We start from the raw sequence: 26,622 nt of genomic DNA on the forward strand, positions 1-26,622 counted from the left end.
AATATCTGATTTTTTCTATATTGTCTGTATATCTGTGTGTGTGTGTGTGTCTGTGTGTGTGTGTGTGTGTGTGTGTGTACACGCACGTGCAAGCAATCTGTGCCTACCTGCACAGTGATAGATCACACTGGCAGGGAAAACACACCTTTCTTTTTTCAAAGTCTCCAAAAACAAAAGAGCAAATATAAATTCAAAGAAATAAATTGAATAGTAATACGAATAATAATTTAATAGAATAGCTAAATTAAGCTAAGCTAAATCCTCCCCACTCCTTTGTAATAAGAAAAAGAAGCAGGCAAGTTCAACTGGTATTGAGCCAGAGCAAGCCGCAATGTCTCAGTCTGAGCGTTCCTCTCTCACAAAATTCCTGACAGGGAACAAGCTGCAAAATGGTACAGAATGCCTCAAAACAGAGGCTTTTATGCTGTTTCTAGTCCCACCCCACAGACGCTGCCACTGGAGAGGTAGCCAGGGAGAAATCCTTCTCCCTGGCTACCTACAGATGTCAGTCTCCCCCCACACCCCCAACCCCTCCACTCTCCCTCCCTCCCCAGCTCCTCCTCCATCTTCTAACTCTAAATCAAGGTGTCCAAAGTATCCAAAGTGGATCCAAAGTGCTTTGGATGCTCCGACCCACTTCGGATAACTTTCCTGAGCCAGCGCTTTGATCTGGACATGCTGCTTCGGACACTGAAGCATCCAAAGCGGCTTTGGATCTGAAACGGGATCTGAACACTTGTACAGCCCTACTGCATACATGTATAAAGTTCTAATGCAAACTAAAGATAAAATCCTTCTTAAAAGCATGGGTAAAAATCTTATCCTTAAAGTGACTGCAATTTCTTTCCTGATTTTCCTTAAATCTAATTAAAATGCAGTGTACTTTTTCTACATCCTATTTGCCTCCATTGGAAAATGATCAGACAGGGATTAGTCTTGAACTCCTCCTTTTTTCAGCCAAAATTTCCACTCAGTTGAATGCAGTTCAAAATTGGGCCCAAAGATATGTCTAGAAGCTTTGCATTCAGCTTCTTCTTATCTGCAATTTCATTCAGATATTCATCAATGTAATTTCATTTATGTCTTTTATAAAAGATAGAAAAAATCATTCCACAAGCCTTATAGATATAGTATGGAAGAGTTGCATAAAATTGAAGATAATAACTAATATATAGTAACTCACTTTCTAAAGGCTAGATTTTATTGTTAGCTTGGATTGTATAGTTAGGGAAGAAGAGTTGTATCAATGTTAGAGGAGCACCAAGAAATGTTCTGTCTTAGGAATACATAATTATTCCCAGATACACTTTATTTCAGCAGAGAGTAATTTGCAGTACTTTTTTTTTTTTTTTATGGCGGCTCCATACCAGCTGTTTCCCAACTCCCAGCCCCACCTACCACGTGTGTTTTATGTTTATTCCTTCTTACCTTTTCAGTTAGCAGAGTGTAAAGGGAACAATTCATTGGCACTCCCTATACTCCATGAAGTATTAGGATTAGTATTTTAGATGCTGAAATGTTGGAGGAGAAAGACATATTGAACTGTATGCTCAGTCACAATATAGCTCCAAATGATATATCCCCACTAATACCAGCTCCCTTAAACATTAAAGCAAGTGATATAAACCAATAAGTGACCAGTTCAAATCTGTAATGTAACAGAAGTTCAGTGAAGTATGCATGTGAAACCTGAACAGTGTACAGATGCCATGCTCTGAAGCTGAACTACTTTCACATGGGCTGTTTGAGGAACCTAAGGATAAGAAGGCAAGAGAAGGTCCCAGATACTGAGCTTCTCACATGGGCAGGCATTCCAATCATCCACACTTAGTGAATAAAATCACAGCTGAGATGAGCAGGCCATGTCACCAGGATGTCAGATGGCCAAAGAAAACCTTTCACGGTGAGCTAGAGGAGGGAAAGCATTCTCAGGGAGTAAGAAACACTTTAAGGACTCCCTCAAGTTATCCTTGAAACATTTCAACATTGACCCAAAGTCATGGGAAGATCTCATTCATGGTTGTTGCAAGTGGTTAAGCCTCATCCATACTGGAGCTACAGTCTACAAGCAGAGGAGAACTGCTGAGGCAGAGCAGAAGCACAAACAGCATAAATCTTGCACCAGCAGCACATCCATTGTTGATCAAGCAGTCCAAAGTGGCATCTCTTGCTCAGTGTGCTATAGACAGTTCAAAACACAAATTGGCCTTATTATCAGCTATTCACATGTTCACGTAAACCAAACCAACCAGTGATGTCATGGTCATCTTGGTGGTGGATGGTTCCTTCTCGGCCTGGAGGGAGGTGGGCAGTGGGGTCCCACAGGGTTCAGTCCTCGGACCGATATTATTTAATATCTTCATCAGCTATTTGGACGAGGGTGTGGAGAGCACCCTCTCCAAGTTCGCTGATGATACCAAGTTATGGGGCAAAGTTAGTACACCGGGGGGGCAGGGAGCAGATTCAGGCTGACCTGGGCAGATTGGATTAATGGGCAGAGAGAAATAGGATGCAAGTTAATAAAGATAAATGTAAGGTATTCTACCTGGGAAGGAGGAACCCCCAGCACACCTATAGGTTGGGGAGTGTCCTTCTCAGCAGCTTGGAGGCAGAGAGGGATCTTGGAGTCATAATTGACTCCAAGATGAACATGAGCAGGCAGTGTAACGAGGCCATCAACAAGGCCAATTGCACCTTGTTGTGCATTAGCAGGTGCATGACTAATAGATCAAAGGAGGTGATGCTCCCCTTCTATGCAGCACTGGTCAGGCCGCAGTTGGAGTACTGCGTCCAGTTTTCGGCGCCACACTTCTAGAGGGACGCGGGAAATCTTGAGAGGGTCCAGAGGAGGGCCACTTGCATGATTAGTGGCCTTCATGATAGACCGTGTGGGGGGAGGTTGAGAGAGCTGAGGTGAGATGGCTGAAGTGAGATCTTGTGGCTGCCTGTAAATTTATTAGGGGAGGTCAACGGGGAATAGAGGAAGCGCTGTTTACTACGGAGCCCCAGGGAGTGACTAGAAATAATGGGTGTAAACTAGTTGAGAGTGGATTTAGGTTAGATATTAGGAAGACATTTTTCACAGTAAGGGTGGCCAGGATCTGGAATGGGCTTCCAAGAGAGGTGGTGCTATCACCTAGCTTGGAGGTCTTCAAGAGGAGGCTAGATAGTCACCTGGCTGGGGTCATTTGACTTCGGTCCTCTTTCCTGCCAGGGGCAGGGGGTCAGACACGATGATCCATTGTGGTCCCTTCAGACTCTACAATCTATGAATCTATGAATCTTTGAATTTGAAGGACCAACAACAGTATCAGACTGAACTGATTTAGTTTAAATTGGTTTGTTGAACTTCTGCCCATATCCCTTCCAGATTCAAGTTAACTCACAGTCCCAAAGCATCCCAGGATGCTTTGCACCTCCCCTGCAAACCACCCGTCCTCTCCCTCCTCCCCCCCTTACAGGATGCATGCCCTAGCCTTGACTTAAGCTGTCTGCTGTAGCAAATGTGCTCCTAGTCAGCTGGGTAGCAGGACATGGATCATTTCTTATCTCCCCACCTTGGCTCCACAACCACAGGGTAGGGTTTGAAGCTCTCTACTGCCAGGGCAGGGGGACATTGTCCCTGCCTGGGCTGGCAGTAGGCAGCTTCTGGGAGCAGAGAGAAATTATCCCAGCACCTGCCAGGATGTTAGGGTAGCTTGTCAGATTTTATACTTTAAAGTTACACCTGTTTATAGAGTGGTGAATTACAGTATTGTTTAAAGTTTTCTTTTATATTCAGCTTAAAGTTTTGTGTAGCTGCATTGTTATCTGAACTTTTCATTTTGATGGTGTCTGCATTATCAGCTGGCCTTGCCTCCTGCAAGCAGCTTATGGCCTTGAGTTTGCTCGCATGATGCTTCTTTCCTTTTCTATCACTGTGAGAAGTTTTTCTAACACAACTTAGTAATAGTTTTGTTACTAGCTCAAATTAACTGACCTTGGCAATAACCAGCTGAATTAGAGGGATGCAATGATTGGATATGTTAATGAAAGATGATAAAGGAGACCAGTGGACAATGCGCAAAGTAAGACACTGGAAAAAGGCTAAATTAAGAGGTGTGCTCATGGTGGATCTGTTGAACAAAGGAATATGCTGACAGGATAAATATGAAAACTGGTTTCCTTGCAGTCAACGTAATCTGAAAGCAAGGAGTCATCAAAGGAGTGGAGAAAGCATAAAAGGGGGCAGCAAGAAAGTTAAGTGTGTTGTTGTGGTCATCATCATCATTGCCATCTTTAATCCAGCCTTCAACACCTGTCTGGACTGTCCCAGCCAACAATGCACCCTTTGCTTCAGGAACTGAGTGGCTGTCTTTTCTGTTGAGCAAAGAAACAGCTGGGATTGAGTGATATCACTGTGCTAACTGCTGGTTTTTTTCCTCTGAATATAGAAACTGCTAAGATAACACTTATACTAAAAAAGTTAGACTTCGATTTTAGGACACTGAGATGTCTGTGTTTGTATTTCACATTCCATTTAAGGGTTAACTGTGCTTTAATGATCCCTAAGCACTATCTGCTGGACAATGGTGCTAACAAGAAGATAGCTCCCTGATCCCTGCCAGCCCCTGGGCCAGCACCCAGAGGGAGCCTAAAGCTCCCCCTGGCTGCTGCAGAGGACTGTGGGGGCAGGAGCAGACTGCTGCCCTGAGCAGCAAATCTGTTTCAATTTCCCTGCATGTATAGACACCTCTAGAGTAAGTTACTCTAAAGCAGCGGTGTCCAACCTTTTTCAATGTTGGGCCGGATCATGAACTTTTTATAACCCAGTAGCTGGCGAGCCATATTCAGAAACCTCACAGGAAGCTGTATCACATCACCCCTCCCCAACGAAAGTACAGTGTTTACTTTCGTTTCCCATTGCAGCACCTCGGGCCTCAGAAAATGGCTTAGCAGGCCGCGTGGCAGCCCACGGGCCATATGTTGGACAAGCCTGATCTGAAGTAAACCCACCCCAGAGCATTTGTACATGTAGACATGACCCCTGAGTTGCTATGAGACCCTTTGAAGGGTGCTGTTATTACCACTGTTAGGTGTGCACACAACTACTGGTAATAGATTCTAAATAGGAATTCATGGTGTCAAAAACATTCTGGAACCTATTGTTTTCTTTTGAGTTTTTTGCAACACAGGAATTGCTTTATTATTTTTCTGTAATCAAAAAATGAAGGAACTGTAAGAGCTAGCATTTTATGAGAGGTGCCTTGAGTCTAACCAGAGGTGTCTTGAATCTAAAAAAATTGAAAAACACAGCTGTAGGATATGTTTGAATCAAGGTTTCTCTGAATCCATGAGAGGTAGAGAGATCTTCATCAAATTGCATAACTTCAGGAGCTAGCAATTTAAAAATTCCCTCCCCCACACCAAATAATAAGAGTTTCCAGTTAAGAATTTAATTAATATAATTAAGAAGAGTTGCCAAAGATGGGTTTATAAATATGTATAAACTATGAGGATGATTTGTTAATATGATGTACTATAGGGAAGAAAAATGTGTTTTATTTTAAACAAATGGAAATATATTTAATAAGGTGTGCACATCATCTTTGATAATAGCAAAAAAATTAAATTAATTTATTCACAAAATTGTTGTCCATTTTCTTTTCCTTTCCTTCCTATAGCTTTTCTACTACCTCAAAAGAACATACATTAGCCTCATTGTTAGTTATTATCTGCTGACAGTGCAGAAGTTGCAATTTATTTCATTAAAATAACATTTTTTTTAAGCAATATATTTTTGCTCTGATTACATTTTTTTTGGTAGAGATTCTATTTAAAGGATCATTGTGTAATGCAGAAAAGATAAAGGAACAAGTACATAACCAAGAGAAGAAATGCATCTAATTTGAATTACAATTTAGCATCTACATGAATTGCAATGAATGGATCTTCAGCCTGGTTGCTAATTTGGAAATTAGCAACTCCATCAGCACCAATGTGCACTTGTATTCCAGTACAGTGGTTCCCTTCCTTTTGCCCAGAAATAACATCACAGTAAGTTCCAGCAGGAAGGCCAGTGTTCAAATTGATATTCATGTACCTATTTAAAAAAAAAAAAAAGATTTAAATGTAATGAATGAGTTTTTCAGGCATCAGAACATATAGTTCATTTTTAATAAAGAGCTTTGACTGTTATTCTAGACTGCAGCCCTTGGGATGGCATGACAATGCAAGAGATTTGGATTATATTACTGCATTTGGTGTTTCACCCTTGGTGGCAGCTAAAAGCTTCCTGAATCTGCACTGATAAATCTACTCAAAAACAGTGTGATCAGTGTCATAGCAAGGGTGGGGAGGGGAGTGGGGCGACTGCCCTGGGCACCGAAGCAAAGGGACACCAACAGGCATTGCCCAGCCAGAGCAGGGTGTGGGACGGAGCCATGAGCAGCTTGTTTGGGTGGGTGTGGGGACAGGGGAAGTGCAGCTTCTGCCACTGCATATACTTCCCAGGCAAGCATGGGGAGGCATGTGCCTCCTGGATCTGTGCATGGGGCAAGGGCAGGCTGCAGCTATGGGCTTTGCCCCAGGCGCCAAACTTCATTGCTATGGCACTGAGTATAATAATTACCAATGCAAAGGGATCAGACAGCGTCACAGGAACATCACATAGCCCCATCTTGCAGAACATTTAAATGTTTTGATTGCTCAACATGAGTGAAGGTGAGATTACACATTACAATTAGCTCATGTTAAGGGCATTTAAAACTTGAAAAATTGCAAATTCAACATCATTAATGAGTGCTAAGTGCCCTCTAGACATCTTAAAGCTTTGCTACTTGAGGTGAGGGTTATCTTTGAACTGTTCTAGGCAGCTCAATTTTGCTTAACTTCTAATGGTCCACAGAGGTGAAAGAACCAATTTGTGATCTGTCAGTATCCCAGAAGGCACTGTTCCCAGGTGGACTAGCTGTCTTCCTGGGCAGATGCCCCACTTCTGACCTCCGTAAAAGCCCAGACAGTGGAGTGGCAGGCTGGTGAGTGAGGGAAGCAGGGAGCTGCAGGGCTGCAGGGGGGCTCAATGGGATCATGTAGGAGAAGTAGGAGAGGAAAGAAGTGGGATGGGGAACTGCCTGGCTGCAGGGGGAGCTGGTGGGACATGTGCATGCATCCCCCAGAGCCCCAGGACACATTCCCCTGAGCACATACATACCCCATTTCCAGACTTCCCTTTAGCCACCAAGCAGCAGACAATGCGAGGGTCACTGTCCCTGAGTGCACAGGGCTGTTCAGAGTCTAGGAACATGCAGGAAGCTCCCCTATTGCCACAGAAGGGGCAATAGTGGAGAATGTATGTGCATGCACCTCTGGCTGCCACCACCCCTAGCAACAGCAATGGAGGTACTCCCTGCATGCTCCCAGGCTCTGTGGCACCCATCCCAATCAGGATGGGCTTCCCATTGCTGCTGCTGCCTCCTCTACCCCAAGACTAGGGACAGACATTCAAAAAGCCTGAGCCTGAACTGATTCAATCTTTGCAGGTTAGTCTAACCTGGCTAGGCTGAATCCCTTTGTAAGTGCACAGACATCCCAGAAATGCAGGTACATGCCTGCAGTGGTTCAGTTTAGAAGCCAGGGGACACTAGAGCAGCCCTCCTTTCCCTTCCAGAGAGCTGAGCTGAGGTGGTGTGGCCAGGCCCCAGCAGGATTAGAGAGAGGTTTCCCCCCTTTCCATGATAACAGAGCATTTATCAGCTCTGTTGTCAACATTTATCACCCCATCAGAAAACAAACAACCTCTATCCTTAGTTCTTTTCTTAAACAAAGAAGGAACAGAAGAACATTACCAGCTGAGCTTTGATTAGCTCCAAAAAGCCCTAAGCCAACATTGCTGTTTGCCACAGCATGAACTGGACCATAGCCAGCATGTGACCTGCTAGCTAATGCTGAAGTGTCTGTGTAAGGCAGAGGAGACGGGGGGGGGGAGCCCTGCTTAGCAGAGAATGGGGAGGGGAGGGGAGAAGCAAAAGGAAACCAGGCACACATTGTTGTGCCTGCAAGTCTCTGCCAGAACTGCAGCCAGTGAGCAGAGGGGAGGGGCCAGCTGTGCTGTGGAGCAGAGAGCCCTGCTGAGCCCAGAGAGCATGCTGGGATGCTGGGGGACTCTGGTTTATCTTAAACAAGCAAGGGGTCTGGGACAGACATTGCATAAACCAGTTTGAGACAAATCAGTTAAGACTGATACTACATTCAACCAGGTTTATTTCAAACCAGTTTCAGCCATTTTCAAACTGATTTATGTGCACTGAATATCTGTTCTGCTACAGGTTTAAATCAGTTTCTAATCACTCAAACCAGTTTATGTGTAATGTCTGTACCTAGCCTAGGTGTGCTTAGGGATAGCCTTATAGAAAATTGCACATTGGGTAAACTTGCATTTTGGCACTTCCCTAAGTTGGTATTGCTGCTACAGGCAGAGGTAGAAGCAGGCTGACAAGGGCATGGTGCAGGCAGGTAGACACCACTGCTGCTGTGCAGGAACAAGGCGGGCAGACTGGAGCAGGTGCCACCCCACCTATACATGCCTGGCTGGGCTCCTCCTGAGCAGTGGATGGAGGCTGGGGGCAGGTTGGGTGGGATACCACTCCTGCCTGGAGTTGGGGATTGTCCACTGTGGGGCAAGGCGGGAGGATAGAGCTCTGTTGTGAACGTGGGAAGCTCACACGTGTGTGTGTGTGTGTGTGTGTGTGTGTGTGTGTGTGCACGCACACACACACGCGCTTGTGGCACCCCCTGACAATGGGCCCCTGAGCAGTTGTCCATGTCATCCACCCATAAGGTCTCTGGGTGTGCTGCTCACTCTCCAAAGGCAAATTGGGATGGGTGTGTGAGAGCGCGTGGGGGGAGAGGGGAAGTGGTGCTTGTGTGTGTACATACTGTGTGTGTGTGTGTGTATTGTGCATGTGCGTGTTTGTGTATGCCGCCACTAGAGAACTGAACAGAACAGGCACAGAGCAGCTTGTCAGCTCCTATCCAGACCTCTAGTAGTAGGTCAGAGCTGTGTAAGTTAGACGGTTTTAACTCTGAACAAGCGGTTGCTTGCAGCGCGCACTAATTTTAACAAGAACCTAACATTCCTTGAGTTTAGCATGTGCTGCTTGTAATGTGTAAGCATGCCCTAAGGCAGGGAGTTCCCCAACTACTCATCACAAGATAGTTGTACTTAGTTCCTGAAAATACATCCTGATCACAGGTATACTTTCCACTTAAAGCCCAAAGGAATTGTACATCTATGAATTTATGTATGAGGGCAGATTTAGGCCCACAGGAATAACAGAAACAACTTAAACAGAGCAGCTCATGACATTTACTAGCTGTGATAATTCACTCTGATATGCACTTCACACTTTTACAGTTTAGATCCTCATTATCTTCTTTACTTTTGCCTTTTCCAATAATAAACCAATTATTAACACTCAAATTCTGTTATCTAATATTAATACTAAATAATCTCTTTGAATCACCTCTTCTGAAATTTCAGACCAGTTCTCTTCTGTCAAAGTAGTGACTTTAAGACTTCTCCTTAAGGACTGTTTTCCCAGGCCTGTTTCTGCACTTCCAACAAAAAAAAGCTAAGAACAACACAGAGCTTATCACAGCCTAGAGTCCTAATGGTACTCCAGTAGGGTCTTTGTGATCTCTGTCCAGAGAGGCAGAAGGCCTTATTGGGGAGGGGGGGGGGGGGGGAAGGAGGGAGAGGGAATGATCCAGCCTACTTAGGCAGGTATGCATTTAATTGAAGTGTTTTAAGTTGACACACAACAGTTATAATTATTTGTTGAATGGCACAGACCAATGCAAAGGCTGTCTCCATGTTATTCCCCTAAAGCAGAGTTGGGCAGTTAACATGGGCTGGATCTGGCCTGAAGAACAACTGGATCCAATGTGAAGAGCCAGGACTTCGGCGGCATTCAGTGGCAGGGGAGCTTCTGGAGTGCCATGGTGGGGTGAAGTGGCGGTGACAGGAAGCTTCCCCGTGCCACATCAGGGAAAAGCAGCAGCAGTGAACACTTCTGCCACGCAGGATGGGGGAGACTGGGTAGCAATGCCTGGGTGCTAGTTCCTGCCCATCTCTGACCTGATCTAAGTCATTCCAGCACAAGTTCAGGAAAGGTTGCTAATCGCTTTTCTGAAGAAATCCAGTCTGGGAATCTTGACCCACCCCAGACCTTTACAGCAAACCTGACCCAAGCTCAGGACTCTCTCCTCCCACTAACCTTTCCAGCATCAGCTGTATAACTCTCAGGCCTCTGACAATATTATTTTTATTATTGCGCATTATAAGCAATATTGAACACTATAAGCAGGTTCATGTGAACAGCTTCCTGCCTGGAGGGTGACAAAATATCCACAAAGGCACACCCTCTAGCCAGGGGGCAATAGGGATCTGCTCTTTAGCTCTCCCCACCCCTACGGGAGCCTTTCAGTGAGCCAGACAAATTTAATGATAGGCTTGCCTGATCAACTGCTCCTGCAATGGCAACTGCTGATTGAGGAAAGCACCCTTTAAAGTTTCTGGCCCATATGAAGCCTGGGACCAGGGAGTACTGATGGAATGGGTGCCCCCTGGTTCTGGGACACTTGCATGCCCGTCAGAGTTCCCAGCACACAGACAGCCCAGGGTCACAGACTGCCACTGGATGCTGGATTCTCCAGTCCCCCTGCATGGTCCTGCCAGGTCTTGGGCTGCCTGCAAGAAGTGCTCACAGGATGGCTTTTAAAGATCCCTTCTCACAGGCAGCCTAAGACCCAGTAAGATCAGACAGGGAGCGTGTCACTGCTAAGTGGAAAATTAGAGAGCCAGCTAGTCTCCCTCTATCCCTCCCTCTTGTGGAGGGGGGTGGGAATGAGATCAGGGGACTGTGGGTGTCTCAGAAATTACTGCAACTGCCAAGACAATAACATTTTCACAGAACCCCAAAGATGACCTGCCATTTTGCAGAGGATCTGACATTTTTTTCCTCTAACAAACTGCTTTGTTCTTCAACAAATCTCTGACCAGTCATGTAACTCACACACAGATTGCAAGAAATGTAATGCCTGTCACAGCTCTCAGTCAGTTTATTTTATGACCTATCCCTACATCCATCTATGTCAGACCTTCCCATTATTTCAACCCTGATCATGCAGAAGTTCTCTTTTACACCAGGTAAGAATCATGAGTGGCCCCATTACAATGTTGTAGTAGATACTATTGGATGGTTCTAATGGCCAGGGGATAACCTTGCTTCTCAACCACTTCACCTCATCTACTTACCAGTCATCATTATTGAAGACAATGAATCCTTTATTTCCACGTCCAAAGGCCACTTGATTGCTATTATTGTCCCACCAGTTGGAGAAAGGTTGTCCATCAACCACATTTCGGAAAATAACCATGTTCCTGAAAAAAGAAATGCCTGGACTTGACCATCATGAAAATATCCCCTCCACACCTCTACCATCCGGTAAAAAAAAACATATGGGGAACTATATCACCTGTATTTAAAGTTCTCTCTACTGTGTCCTACCTTATTTGGCGCCATCTATGTTCACAGACCCAGTCATTTCCACAAGTGGTATCTGGATTAATTGTAACAGGTTTGGTTGTTCCATCCTCAAAGCTTGGTGGTCCCACCCAATCATTAATATCCTTTTGTTAAACATAAAAATAAAACACTGAATTCATCTGCTGGGGATGGTGGGTGGCAGCTAGCAAGGGTGGTAAGGCCAGCTGTAACATTCAGAATAAAAGTCATTCCCATACACAGAGGAAATGCAAGGCTCAACAATCACTCAAGTTCTAATCCTGTCCTAAGGCCTTTCGTGGAATGTAAGTGGGGTGTAGGTCCTGTACTGTCCCTCCACACAGGGGTCCATTTTATTCTACTCAATTTATTTCCAAACGATAGAAACCTACCTTTCCATTCTGGAAATCCCTGGGCCACCAAAAACTTGACATCACACGTGTAAATCCATAAGGATGGGCAAGCATGAAGCCCGTTGCCATTTTATATTGTCTGAAGTGAAAAATAAAAAAAAATGAAATGAGAATAAGGAATGGGAAACAAAGAAAAGAAAGATAGGTTCGCACAGATGACCTTTACCTGGGATCCCAGAAAGTTAAAACAGAGGCTCCACCTGCACCATGTCCTCTCTGGTTGTCATGATTATCCACAAAGACAAGTGCTTTATCAGAAGGCATAAGTCCCCAGCCTTCTCCCCAGTTCCTAAGCAAACAATGGAAGAGTTAGATCCTTTGAAAATAATCATTTATGCAAGCTGTAATGTACTGATTAGAGTAAAAGATTTTTTTTTTTTTTACCTTAAATAAGCCATCTTTTCTCCATTCCATTTCCGTATGACTGTCCCCAGTTTTGCACTATATTTGAATTCCGTCACTCGGCCATTTCCAAAGTACTCGCTGCTTTTGATTGGTTCTCCACCTAAGTCAATTACCTGGTTGAATTAAGACATCCATTACCATGTTCCAGTTTACTCTTAAAGAGTTGCACACTAAATATTTCAAAACAAGGTAAGAGAGATAGAACATAGATTATTTGATACTAAACATTTATTTCTGCAACCTAAAGCAACCAAAATTCAATCCAATAATGCCAATAAGCACCTTTTTCATTTCATAAGTCCTGGACTTTGAGTGTGATATGGCCGAGTGCTTTAAAATTAAAAAAATTAGTTTTGATATTCATAATTATTAGTTCTTGCTTGTAAAAAATAGAAAAGGAAGAAAAAAAATCTGCTCTTGAAACTTGAAAAATGCACTTACTATTTGCTCAGGGGCAAAAGAAAACAAAATTGTTTTTATGCTCTTTCTGTTTGCTCCTCAGAATAAAATCCCATAGCCATGTGCATGTTTAAACCATGAATATTTCTCTAAATATTCTGAAAGAATCTTCAGTCTTCAAATTCTAATTATCCTATATCAACATCCTAATGTGAATGTTTGATTTTTAACTCCCCATATCCACACAGAATATCTTTTTTTCTGATTCTCCAATTCCTTGCACTTTGTGCGATCACTGGTGCCAGTTCAGAGTGACTACACAAGTATTTTTAGGCAGAAAACCCAGGGGCTTCCACACTTACTTGATTTCAGAACAGAAGAACTCATTTGTATGGCCAAACTGATGATCAGGTAAAACTGGAGATCTGAACACTTACCCCTAAAACCTTGCGTCAATTCAGATAAGACTTTGTTCTGAAAACAGTGTTCAGCACCTTATGCTTTGCAAGTTTGAGTCCGCATCTTATTTATATTTATGTAGAAGAACCCATTTCTCTTCATATTGAACTTTAGAAAATTAGCTTACCTCCTGATAAATAAAAGGTTTTGATCCTGAAGAAAACCATTGAGTATTTAGATTTTTCAGTTTGTCTAAAAATGCCTTCATGTCCCCAGGCCACATATGTTTGGAGGCATCAATTCTGAAGCCTGCTACACCAATATCAATAAGGTAGTTCATGTATTCAGCAATTTTCGAGCGCACGTAGTCTTTCTCCAGAGCAAGATCAAGAAGACTAACCAAGCGGCAGTCACGGACCTGTTTTAAAAAGCCTAGACATTAGGGCTGTTTTAAATATTTGCTAAAGTGTTACTCATTCATATTATTACACAGAAATCTGTCATTATATCCATAAATTCAAACATATTTTATTGTACATGCGAAATCCACAAGATAAAACCATTTGGAATAGAATTCCCTGAAAGTCAAAACTCTGAAACATACACTGTAATGTATTGTTCTTTTAGTTTAGGGCAGAAAATACAAAAATGTCAGCACCTTTTCTCATTGCTCTTCAGTGCGGACAGAGACAGGAAAGGGATGTTTGATTGTATTCTTTTACCTTTTTGGAAGCCCCCTCTACATGTTACACTTAGTCAAGCCTTAACTTGCAGGCCAGCTACACAGTCAACCAATTAATGGTGTGATAAAACAAGTAATACCCTGCAAATTATTCCACAAAAACATGTAATAACTTTCTGGCTTGTTCTAATCATGCTATTAATTGAACACGTAGCCAAGTGTGCCCCTGTGGCTAGGAGCCCCATCAACTGAGGAGCTCCCAGCCACAGGGAGTACTACTTCCTGCCAGCCCTGCAGCTGACAAAGCTTGCAGTGGCAGCAGTGTTCCCAGTGCTGCCCCTGCTGTGAGTCTTACCAGCTACAGGTCTGGCAGCAGGGAGAATACTGCCACCACGGCAAGCCTCATCAGCTGTGGGGCTTGAACAGGGGCAGCATCTTTGGCTAAGAAGCTCACATCAGGGGCTATATTATTAGCTGTAGGGCTTGCAGAGGAGGGAACACTGCCACCACTGCAAGCCTTGTAAGGTGTGGGCCTTGTAGTGAGGAGAATGCTACCACTACTGCAAGCCCCACATGACCTCTGAGAGCCAAGCTCATTAATGTGCCCAGAGCCTCACATGTATCAGCATCCCTGCACTGAAAAATGGTGGCAGGGTGCTTTGAACTAAAGCTCATCGAACATGCTTTGAGGTGCCCTTCCACCATTTTTCAGTGTGGGGATGCTGATACACATGACACTAAAATCTGCTGCAGCATGGTAGTTACCACACTCCAGCAGACTTGATTAATCAATTAGAGTGCATCAGAGTAGACTCTCTGCATGTGTATAGGAGCCCTTCATTTCCATGATCAGAAGAGAGGATCAGTAGGTTTTGGAGATAGCTACAACCCCATTTGAGAGAGGGACATATGGCTTGGGGAAGCAGTAAGAAGTGGGGGGACTTCCCTGGGTGTGAGTCGGGGATGGGAGGCAGGATTTTGGTTTTCTTTTTACTAAGGTATTGAATGTGGGTGGGGGAGTGAGACTGGGTTGGGAAAGTGGGAAATGCCCTCTTTGGTCAGAGGTAGGGGAAGAAAAAGGAGTGGACTGCATCTGAATTTTGTGCACTTTAGAGAGGAAGTTTGCTTTGTTGTACCCTCTTATTTTAATATGGTAGTCTGTTCCTTTTTGCCCCCTCTTTGTCTTTAATTGTAAACCACCCTGAGGCTTTTTGGGAAGGGCAACATATACATTTAATAAAAAATATATATAAATAACTAAATGTAACTACCATGAAAATGTAGGAAGAGGAGCTCCACTGTGTAATTTGGAGAAGATTATGTGAAAAGACTGCTAAAACTTGGGCTATAGAAAATGTTACATTCACCAGAAATCAAAGATTTTGGCTGTAGACCTTACACATCCAATAACACAAGAAAAAGTGTGATTCACTGACTCACTGGCAACACCACCTGCAGCACTCTTCACTTCTACTATCAATAGTTATTGCCATCTACATTTGCTCTGCTTAGCTTATGATCACTAACTGCAATCAGGACCCTGGAATTTATTCAATAACATGTTTGTTTATATGCCTAGCTTAAGTATATGAAAAAAATGACTGTCTTCTATCTTCATACATTTAGAATTATGGAAAAAAACTTAATGTATCTTCCACAGCTAAAGGCAATAAAGAAGGGGCACAAAGTACAAACAGATAAGGCAACAACACTTTTCTTTAAACAATCAATATGCATTTGTACCTGATAAGGATCATTGTAATTTTCAATTTCTCCACTTCCAGTTTTACATTTGCCATCATTAAAATCCCAGCCTGAAAATGGCACAGCAGGAAAATCTTCAGTCTGTGCATTGAAATAGCTTCCACAAGTACCTCCACTGCCAGAGCCAGCACCAGCTCCGCACATGTGGTTGACTACAGCATCCACATAAATATGAACCTAAACAGCAATGCTTGCATTTTAGTTTGCTTTATATAGGGTACTGAAATGACAACCTGAACCATTCCCCCATTAATAGTCCCTCATATTCTTCAACTCCTTTGAGATAGAGGAATGGGGCAGGCAACTCCTCTCACCTTAAAGTAATTATTTCTTGCCATATTTAATTTTAAATTGGAGGAACTTAAAGGCACTTACTCCAACATTGTTGCATCTGGTCACCATGTTTCGAAATTCATCCTCATTACCAGATCGTGTGCACAGCTTGTAGCTGACTGGTTGGTATCTTTCCCACCAGGGTCTCCAAGGGTTAGTAATTATAATATTTTCACTTGGAGGAGATATCTGTGAATGAAATTATGCCACTTGATAAGTTATTAATTGCTTGTTTGCTCACTTACAGAAGTGGTGCTCAGTGCTTCACAACACATAAATAGCACAAATACATATGTATCACACCCATTTTACTCTTGCTTTCCTTAAGCATGAGATCAGTATCCAGACAAATCTCTGTTTTACCATCATAGCACCTGATCCAGAAGGTGCTCAGGATCCTCAATGTAAATTAGACTCAGAAGAATTTAAAGAAGCTGGCTTCCTCTCAAAAGGTATCCAAGACTGTATGGGACTGCTTTCCTATGGCAAATATACCCTAGAAGGCTGAAAAAAATTAAAATATTCTTTTTAAAATTGGGATGATAATGGGATTACACCCTGATAAAAATGAGTATTTATGCACCTGGCTGAAGAAATAATGCATGTGAGACAACAGTAAATAAAGACTTTTAAAAAAATAAAATTGTAGTAAATAAAATTACTACAGGGGTCATTCAAATTCAGCAATATGTAGCAGAAAATATTTACTTTTGTGGATAACCCACAACAAAGTTAAGTAAAATTTAAGATTTCAAAATGTTGTTTATCAACATCTATTACTACTTCTATTGCTCATTTCAACATACATTCAACTTCCTGCATGCCCTTTGTAAGCTGGATATTTTGATCTTAAATTTGTGCCAACTATGAAGCAAGTTTACTTCATACTAATGTAAGGCTACATACCTGAACTCCACCGAATCCATTAGGTCCTAAATAGCGTTCACATTCAAGAGCAATATCAGCCCAGCGCCATTCAAATAGGTGGACAATAGAAGTCCTCCCAGGCTTTGTATGTGGATTGTACTGTGCCCAGCAAAGTCCCACAGCTGCAAGCACAAGAAGGATCTTCATAGTGATCTCAGGAGAAGCTGTGCTCTGCTCTCTAGCTATTTATAGACCTGCAAGAGGGCACAGTTCACATTGCAGCTTGCATATTTCACACAACTGGTTATTTTTTCATGTTGTTGTTTAATTGGCCAGCTGTCATTTCTTCTAGTTTATTTGTATTGCTCAGGCTGAAGATATCACATATTTTCACAAAGACATACATTTTAATGATAACTGTTACACAAATTGGAGCTCTCTATTGCAATTGTGTTTTAGTAACAGTAGGCACAGACAGAAGTGACAATTTTCACTTGATCTGGCCCCTGACATCTCTCTACAGCCATGACCATACAGAAGTGCATGGCTGCAGAGCACTTTAAAAGGACCCGATTCAAAAATATCTGAAGGGCCCAATCCCACGAAAATTATAACCACGCTCCAAAATGGAACACTCTCAGTAACTAGCATCTGTGCCACCTTCCAGCCCCAGCACTTTTTTCAGAATGGGAGAGAGGAAAAGGAGCAGAGGGCATTTGGTCTGGGTTTTTTTTCAGCCAATGTTAGAGGATGGGGCAAGTGGATTGGAGCCTCTGAGATGGGCTTAATCCACCCACCCCGCCCTCCAGCACCAGCTGGGGAACCCCCAGAACAAGTTCCCTCTGCACCGTTTCCCCTCTCCCATTTTTAAAACAGCACCAGGATTGGGGGGGGGGGGGGGGGGGGGGAGGCTGAGATGGGCAGGGCTTTGCTAGGAGAGACTGGCTGTAGGCTTGCAGCCAGCAGCTGGATTCCCCAGCCCCTGGGACCCAGCAGCAAAGTTCTGTTGGGTCCTGGGGATAGTTATAACTCATTATGTTTCTTGCAAAGCGCCATGAGTTACAATGGAAAGCTGCTCGTCTGTCTGCACCTAGTGGAAACAGATTTTTCAGAGGTCTTTGGGGAAGTGTGTGACTGTATACACGAGTTCATTTGCAACCTCAACCTGTGCAAAGCATAGGGCTGGATTATGTCCTAAATTCAGGGTTTCCCACAGAAGACTTATCCTGATTCAAAATCAGAAATATGAATTAGAATATGCCTAGCTACACTTCAGCCTTAGAGGATATGAGGAATCATTAATATTCCAGTTTTGTCTCTCTCCTTGCAGATTATGCCAGTGAAAAAGCAAACTGCACTGCCCCAGGGAAGCACTGGGGATATCTTGCGTCCTTAAAAATGTTTTACGAGTAACTTGAAGAAATTGCTTTATTATTTGGTAGCACTGAATGCTGCAAAATTGATATTGGGTATAGGCTATAGACCTTAAGTTCATTATTATTTTTTCCTTATTTATGAGGTAAGAATAATTTGTTAGAACCAAAAGAAAGAGTTCAAAGTGACTTTGGTAAATATTGACTACCTAGCTGATATCTTCCTGACATATAAAGGGAACTATGAATTCAAAGAATTCAAGGACAAAAGGGTTCCATTCGATCACCTTGTCTGATCATCTGCATAACACAGACCACATAATTCCATCCAGAACCTCTGCTGTAATCCAATACTTTGTGTTTGAAAAAAGATGTCACTTTTCAGAAAGAGAGCCAGTTTTATCCTAAGTGTGGAAAGAACAAAGAACAATAAAGGAAGTAGCAGTGCATATCAGCTGCAGTGATACTGCAGAGACAGCTGTCATATAATTCATGAATCTCAGAGACACATTTTAAGTCTTCCTTGCAAAAAATTAGGGCTGGAGTGGTGCAGGTACTAAGATTGACAGCCCAGAGGCTGAAAGTACAATGCCATAGCAGGAGCACTCATGGCATAGCCTGTCAGATTCCAATGAAACTGAGAATTCTGCTAAATACCTTGTCACAAGGAGACAAAAAAGGAAAGAACTGCAAAAAAATAGGCATTACGAATAGACATATGTTATAAGATACAGTCTCTGGTAAAATCCTAGCAAAGATAAGATTTTACCTCAGAATAAGCAAGGGAAGAAGGCACTGAGGTCTGTATCTCAGTGAGGAGGCTGAAAATGAAACCTATCATCTTCAGCCCCCTCATTGAAATACAGACCTCAGTGCCTTTTTTTCTAATGAACTATTACAGGCAGCCGTCTCCCACACAGAATAATAAAACGACAAACTCGATATTGATAGGACGTAGATAGCTGAGTTAGTCTAAAGTCAGGTGGAAGGCGGGGTAGAGATGTACCTTGTAGACTAACTGAATTAAAGATGCTTTCATGAGCAAAAACTCACTTCATCAGATGCTATGGAAAGGACATGCACAGAGCAGGCATTTCACACTACACAATTATCCAGTATGGTGGTTGTATTATAAGATTAAAAGTGATGTAAACTTCAAGTATTTTCTTGGCCAACATAGAAGATTTTGCTGTAAGCTATTACCTTATCCTTGTCATCTCGAAGACAGGATAGAGGTGCATCTTCTAGACTAGGAATGTCAAATTCATCTGGCCCTGCAGGCCAGATAAGCATCCCTGAACTAGTCTGTGGGCCAGACTGAGGCCAAGCCCCTGTGGAGTTCCTGTGGCACAGGGCCAGTTGATTCACCGCATGCAGTGCCAAAGCCAGCCCACATGCCATGGGCACAGTGAGCCCCAGGGCCAATGGATACTGGATCCCACCCTCACCTCCCATGCCATGTGTTGGGTCAGGACCAATCCAGTGACCCACAGGCCAGATCATATAGCTCCATGAGCTGGATCCAGCCATGGGCCATATTTTGACATCCCTGTTATAGAGTAACGGATTCAGAGATGAATAAACTTTCATGAGCAAAAGCTTACTTCATCAGATGCAATCAAGTGAGCTCTTGCTCACAAAAGTTTATGCATCTCTCTGATTCTGTTAGTCTATAAGTTGCACCTCTACCCTGCCTTCTGCCTGACTTCAGACTAACATGGCTAATTACCATTTAGTGTTGTACCAACACCTAATCGCAAGCCTCTATTCTGGATAACTGGCTGGTTGTTACAGATGCCACTATACTTTTCACTAGTTTATAAAACTCATGTAAATTATGCAAGGTTAAATGTACTGTATGGCCAGGCCTTTAGGCTGAATTGAGATTTCTATAAATTACTGAACAGTTACTGCCTTACCCTGGAGACATTTCTCTATTTGTCTTTAGGCTCCCTAGAGATCTGGCACTGTACTTCTGTGCCCACCCTAATCTGCTCATCTCAAAACCATTGCATACCTAAACATGACTGAGATCCAAACGTAAGGCAGAAGAATGCTTAAGTCACCTCACTGGCACAGCCTAGTAGGCATTCCCTAAGCATAGCTGGCAGAGACAGGTTTAGGGTCCTCACAAAATGATGTCATGGTCATTTTCTTTTAATGGTGAGGGTGCTGTAGTGGTACCCCTACATTTTATATAACAGCCTTGTGGTTAGAACATTTTCCCAATAAGTGGTTGATCCAGGTTCCATTCTTTCCTCACCTTGAGGGGAGACCTACAACTTGGACAATTTTGATTGGATTATGGTTATGCTCCCTGATGAGGCCTAGACAGAAAAGTGATACTTTAGTGCTAGCAAAGGAAAGTCAAGCAAAGAAAGAGAGGAGCTGATTGATTATCATATTGCCTGTCATATTGTGAAAGAGTAACAGGATACAACATCTGAGATAGTCTGTACTTGCATTCTCTTATGCATGGGTACCCGAACATAAAATTTGGGGGGGGGTGTAATTGTGTAAATACACACACACACACACACACACACACACACACACACACACACACACACACACCTCTATCTATCTATCTATCTATCTAAGGGCTCAGTCCATCTGTCTGTCTGAAATGCTCTTGGAGGTCATGGCTCCCTGTGGGGTGTGGCTCCAGCCAGTGCTTCATCAAGAATGCCCATCAAGAATGATGGGCAGGACGGGTGGGGACAGAGCACTACCACTCACCACCCTGTGCTGCTGCCACTTCTTGGGGGAGAGGTAGTGCAGGGCCATTCACAGAGTGAGGGGAAGGGGTGGTGCAGGGCTGGGCACAGAATGGGTAGGGGGGGATACGGGGCTGGACATCAGCAGGGGATATGGTCGAATGAAGAGCAACAGCAGCACGGAGTGGTGGGTGGCAGCAGCGGCCATGTGCAAGATTCTGTGCCCCCACCCCCTGCTTCTGGGAGGTGGCAGCAGAGGTGATGGGTGGTGGCGCTCCATCCCCACCCACCACCCCAGTCATTCTTGACAGACAATTCACACGTGTGTGTGTGTGTGTGTGTGTTTCCTTCGCTTTATGCTGTACATGTTCCTGGAAAATGGTGCATAAGCCAAATTCACATGTAGGGAATCCACTTTACAATGTAACAAATAGGGATACATTCCAAGACCTTGACTGTACTGACCCCCAGACCCATTTCTACAACTTTTACAAGACAATTTTGGTACTCACCAACATGGTACACACAAGCACAGGGCACTATCATAATAGGGATGGCAACTACAGAAATACATGTTGCAGACAACAAGAAAGGAACACAGATCCACACAGAAGACTATATTTTGGTGCGTATCACTCCCACAGTGCACCACACAAAGCAGCTGACTATGGGCTTCCACCACACTGATTGCATAGGAGTAAATTTACCTCACATATTGTAAAAGCTCTGTTATCCAGCATCCCCTGGGAATGGGGGATGCCAGATAACAAAATATGCCAGTTAACTGAGTGGCCTGAAAAGGCATCCTTGCCTGTTTGGGCCGCTGCTCCTCCCGTCGTATCTGGGGGGAGGCAGGCCCCCCACAGCCTGTTATGCCCCTGGGCCATGGCGGCTTGGCAGTGCAGGCTGCTTTGCCCCGGGACACAGAGGGTTGGAGAAACCAGAAGTGCCACAATGGGCACTTCCGGTTTCACTTTACCTTACAAGCCGGCATGCTGGTTAACACAGCATGCCGGCTTGTAAGGTGCCGGTTACCGGAGCTTTTACTGTATAATGATTTTTTGGTATAAAAAGGGTTATCTCATCAGAGCAAATTCACACATACAGAACCCTCATAAAGCAAGGGAAACCTCTGTGTGTGTATATACACACACATACAGAGAGAGAGACAGAGAGAGATTTCTAACACAAATATTATCTATATTAATAAAAGGGCGTGCGTGCGTGCGTGCATGCGAGTGCCATAGCTCCAAGACCATGATACTTAGAAACCTGAAACTTTGCATGCATACTAAGGGGGCCCTGGGGGCATGCACCTGGGTGCAATTTTTTTTATTTGGCTTTTTTTTTTTTTGGATCTATACTACATAACCCTCTGTGACAGGTCAGCCCCAGGAAGTAGAACAAATTTGCATGTGCAAAACATTCTTTAGCAAAGCTCAAAGCTCCTGGCCAAGTTTAACCGGTACAGCAGGAGAAGGCTCTGCATTTCAGAGTATTGCCCTAAGGGCTGTGGTTGGCGCTGGTTAACAGGACCTGGGAGTACCTGCAGGTGGAGTGAAGGCTTAAAGAAGGTCCAGGGAGAAAACTCTACTGGGCCTTCTCAGGGACTGAATAGGGAATGCCTCTCACAACCCCCTAAAAGGCAAGCTACAAGAAGCAAACTTGCCAAAATTTGACTTGCAAAAGTTGCAGCCAGAGCAGCTGAGACTCCAGAGCAGCAAGTTGCAAGACAAGAAACAAACAGAGCAGCAATGGCTGCATCCAGAACAACTGAAACTCCTGCACAGCAAGTTGCAAACAGAGCAGCAATGGCTGCAGTCAGGAACTGGCCCTGGAGGGAAAAAGAAAACTCTGCATTCTTCTACAATCCAGCCTTGAATTACGGTTCTAACCCATTAGTTGCAATTGGCTAAATGGCGACTTCTTGCAGCCACTTCCTTGCAATGAGATGGAAAGGAGAAGCTCCAGGGATATGCTGCAACAGTGGCAAGGTTCAACTGCCCCAAATGAATGATCCTCCTGAGCCCCTTCATACATTGTTGACATGCAGCACTCCAGATGCACATCATTTCCAAAGCAACATTACAAGATATAACTCATGCTTCCAAATGACACCTTTTGGCACTACAAAAGACATCAGAGAATATGGCTACATGCCCACATTTAAAGTGCAGGGCCAGGTTTATCATTGGATTGGCAGTCTGATGCCACCCCCAAATGAAGAGCCCAAATTCCTGCAGATCTACTTTATGGGTGACAATACAAAGCAGGCTGAACAGCACTGCAACAATGTCATTCAAACCAACCTGCAGATGGTGTTGCCCAAACGGCTAGTTTCGTGCCCATGGAGGCCTTTCCAATTACCTCAAGGAGAGAGTCACACACACTTAGGCTGGGTCCATTTCAAGTTTATTGTTTGCGCAAACAGATCGACAAAGGGGCTAGTCGCCCAAAGCTAAGTCGACCCCGGGTTTGGTCCGGGGGTCCCTTTTATAGCTTACCTAAACAAAGAACCTTAGCGTGTCATGCAACTATTGGCAGTCTTACAGCTTCTACAAGCTTCTACTGTTTTGTCTAAGTTTCCGCAAGCTGTCAAAGTTCCCATGGTTACGTCTAAGTTTCCACAGGATGTTTAAGTTCAAACAGCTATGCTCAACTTATTATGGGTTATGTTATAGCACCTGTGGTGTTTTTAACAGAAGGAACTGCGGCAAACTTAATGTCCTTTAGTAACCCCTTACCTCCGTGTAACTCTAGGTCACTGAGAATGTATGGTCGTGAAGTTTTATGTGTAAAGCAGGCTTCAACCTATGTGCAGAAGCTAGTGCAGAAGCCATTTGCAAGCCATGTTGAGCACTTTGCAAACAGGCATCATGTCTAAATTCTAATGTATTTGTACCAAAATGGTGTTGCAGTTGCAAGACATGCTTCACAAGGAAAACAACTATGTTCACAGTTTCAAGTATACCATGGAGAAGATGACTCCAGAGTATAATGTTGTCATTCATGCAGACGAAACTCCAGTTGGTGAGCATGAGTGGCACTTCAATGCACCCACAACATCAGAAGTGGCTGTCATTCTGGCTGGTGAACAACATGGCAATTGAGACATTGTGTTGCAACTCAGGAACAACTCACTCCAGAGAATTGCTGAGACACACTGATCATATGATGCACTTCAGTATCCCCTAATTTTCTGGCAGAGTGATGATAGCTACCATTTGAACTGTGACAAACAGACCCAGCAACAGGGCTGCCAACTCAAAAGATTTCTGCCATGGACTTTTATGCCTGCAGGACGATGCTGCAAGCTAGAAGTTTCAATCACATCTTGTGATCCAAAGTTCTCTTCCACCAATTTCTGTGGACATGTATGCCAAAATTGAAGCAGAAAGGTTGAGATTCATTGGAATGAACCAAGAGAAACTCAGAGCTGAAAACTATGTTCACGTAAGGGATGCCATGAACAATGACGGAGATGCTGCCAATGTTGGCCAGTTGGTCATCTTGCCTTCCAGTTTCACAGGTGGGCCTTGCTACATGCATCAGCGCACTCAGGATGCCATGACATGCGTGTGAAACTAAGGCTGCGCTGATCTCATTACCTTCACCTGCAACCCAGCTTGGGCGGAAGTGGCTAATGAATTGATGCCAGGCCAAAAACCACAGGATCGGCATGATTTGCTGGCAAGAGTATTCCGACAAAAAGTGAAGGCATTAATGAATCTCATCAACAAGGGAAAGATAAGGCACAGGGACAATCACTCAAGTTGTTGGCCTCAACCTGTGAAGCACATGCTTTTATGGCCAACTCTATGTTGATTGTTCCAGAGTTGGCAATGGCAAAAACCTTTTCATCTTGGCACAAGTGTCAAACACTGTCATAAACTGGGATAGAAAAATGTGATGTGAAATCCTCAGTGCTATGCTAAAATCTTACAAAGTAAATAAATAATTCTACCTCACAATTCAGTTGTTTAATACTTTCAAATGTTCAACTTTTATAGGTTTTTGGTATGACCAAAAGCTCACAGTGTCAAGCTGTATCACACAAGTAAAATAGGGTACAAAACTAAACACATACACACAGCTTTTTATTAGAGGGAAATAAGATAGAATGAAAATATTTTATTTATAAAACTAAAATTTGATTACTGCAACCCATGTGAAGCCGGGTACTTTGGCTAGTGTTCTAATACAGTAAAAGCTGTGTTAACTGGCATTCTACTATTCGGAATACTCTATTAACTGGAATTTCCATCAGGCTGGCCAGACGTCGTGGGAAAGCTTGCACATAGCCACTGCTGCCACCCACCACCCTGTGTTGTCACTGCTCCGTGTGCAGCTGCTGCCAACCCTTTCCCCGCCTCCCCCCCCCCCCTCCACAGGGGTTTTCAAAAAGGTTGAAAACCCCTTCCTCAGATAACCAGAATTTTTAGATACCCAGCACCCCCCTTACCCTGCTCATGCTAGTTAACACAGCTTTTACTGTAATATCATTGAGTTTGCAACTAAAATCCCTTAAGAGTTAGAATTGGAAAATATCAGAACTAATTTCCTCTTCATTGTTTGGTGCAAAACCTTAAACTTTGTTTATTCCATGATATTCAAACCCTATTCTGAAGATAATTTTTTTTACTTTGTGGGAGTTTCTATGCTGCATTTGAAACATTAAGTAATTAACCTTTACAAAACTCCTTGTAAAATGTGGCAATTGCTGCTATCTCCATTTTACAGATTAGAACTCAGGTACAGAGATTTTTAAATTGAGATTTTAAATAGTGTTCACAGTCAAGAACAATATCACCCCAACATAATTCAAATAGGTGGACAATAGAAATCCTCCCAGGCTTTGTATGTGGATTATATTGTGCCCAGCAAAGTCCCACTGCTGCAAGCACAAGAAGGACCAACCTATTACCATCATTTTGGATGCCTAATCTGGGACAACAATTTCAGAATATTCATATAGCACTGTATGTGTTCAAAGTACAGTTCCTACTGACGTAAGCAGTGGTTGTGAGTGTTCATCACATTTGCAAATCGATGGTAAGGTCTCAAGCCATGTACCCAGAATACAAGCAACATACAATCAGCCACCAGCTGGGAAAAGTTTGCTTTAAGTGTCTTACCCAACATCATATAGACACTCCATGGCTGAAGCAGGTATAGAATCCAGTTCTCCAAGGCTGCAGGCAGTTACCTTAACCAAAAGACTCTCCCCTTTTTTTCTGTCAATCTCTCCACACCTTTCAACTTTTCTAGCAAATAAAATAGCTCTGACAAATAATAGTCTTGTCTGTTCTATAACCCTGATTTATCCACACAGATGGTCCAAGGAGACAAGGCCCCCCCAAGAGAAAAATGTATGTGACCATGATTCAGTTCTTTACTCTTCCTTTTGTCACTAAAGGAAAACACTGAGCCTGGAATACAGCAGCACAATCTCAAGGTAAGGAAGCAGAGAAGGATTGCAAACAGTCAGCAGCCAATGTGTTAATCTTACCTTTGGCACCCCCTATGAGGATCTTTAAGCCATCATTGTCTGCCACAGCAATCCTAGCACGATTGTGGGCATGGCCAAAAGTCACATGGATGTCATGATCTGGACTGCTGAGAAGGCCTTCTGGACTACCCTGGCATGATTACTGTGCTGGCCAATAGTGTCAGTCTGCAGTGAAAGTGCTCCCTTTCATCAGGTCAAGGAGTTTCTGCTCATTT

At 43.4% G+C, this 26,622-nt stretch overlaps 1 protein-coding gene across 1 annotated transcript in view; it reads right to left on the reverse strand.

Moving 5' to 3' along the window:
* Positions 1–5,569: 5,569 nt before the first annotated feature.
* The window catches only part of LOC106739102 (pancreatic alpha-amylase), a 35,623-nt gene continuing 14,570 nt past the window's right edge, over positions 5,570–26,622 (reverse strand). Inside the window, exons 2-11 of the mRNA XM_059728450.1 lie at positions 16,848–17,062; positions 15,984–16,130; positions 15,588–15,785; positions 13,350–13,580; positions 12,344–12,477; positions 12,126–12,248; positions 11,939–12,038; positions 11,550–11,671; positions 11,297–11,422; positions 5,570–6,082 (exon numbers count right to left, since the gene is read on the reverse strand). Of these exons, the coding sequence (XP_059584433.1) occupies positions 5,893–6,082; positions 11,297–11,422; positions 11,550–11,671; positions 11,939–12,038; positions 12,126–12,248; positions 12,344–12,477; positions 13,350–13,580; positions 15,588–15,785; positions 15,984–16,130; positions 16,848–17,015 (1,539 nt within the window). The 5' untranslated portion in view covers positions 17,016–17,062 and the 3' untranslated portion in view covers positions 5,570–5,892. The remainder of the gene's footprint in view (positions 6,083–11,296; positions 11,423–11,549; positions 11,672–11,938; positions 12,039–12,125; positions 12,249–12,343; positions 12,478–13,349; positions 13,581–15,587; positions 15,786–15,983; positions 16,131–16,847; positions 17,063–26,622) is intronic.

The sequence above is a fragment of the Alligator mississippiensis genome, chromosome 5 (assembly GCF_030867095.1).
Source record: "Alligator mississippiensis isolate rAllMis1 chromosome 5, rAllMis1, whole genome shotgun sequence".
NCBI lineage: Eukaryota > Metazoa > Chordata > Crocodylia > Alligatoridae > Alligator > Alligator mississippiensis.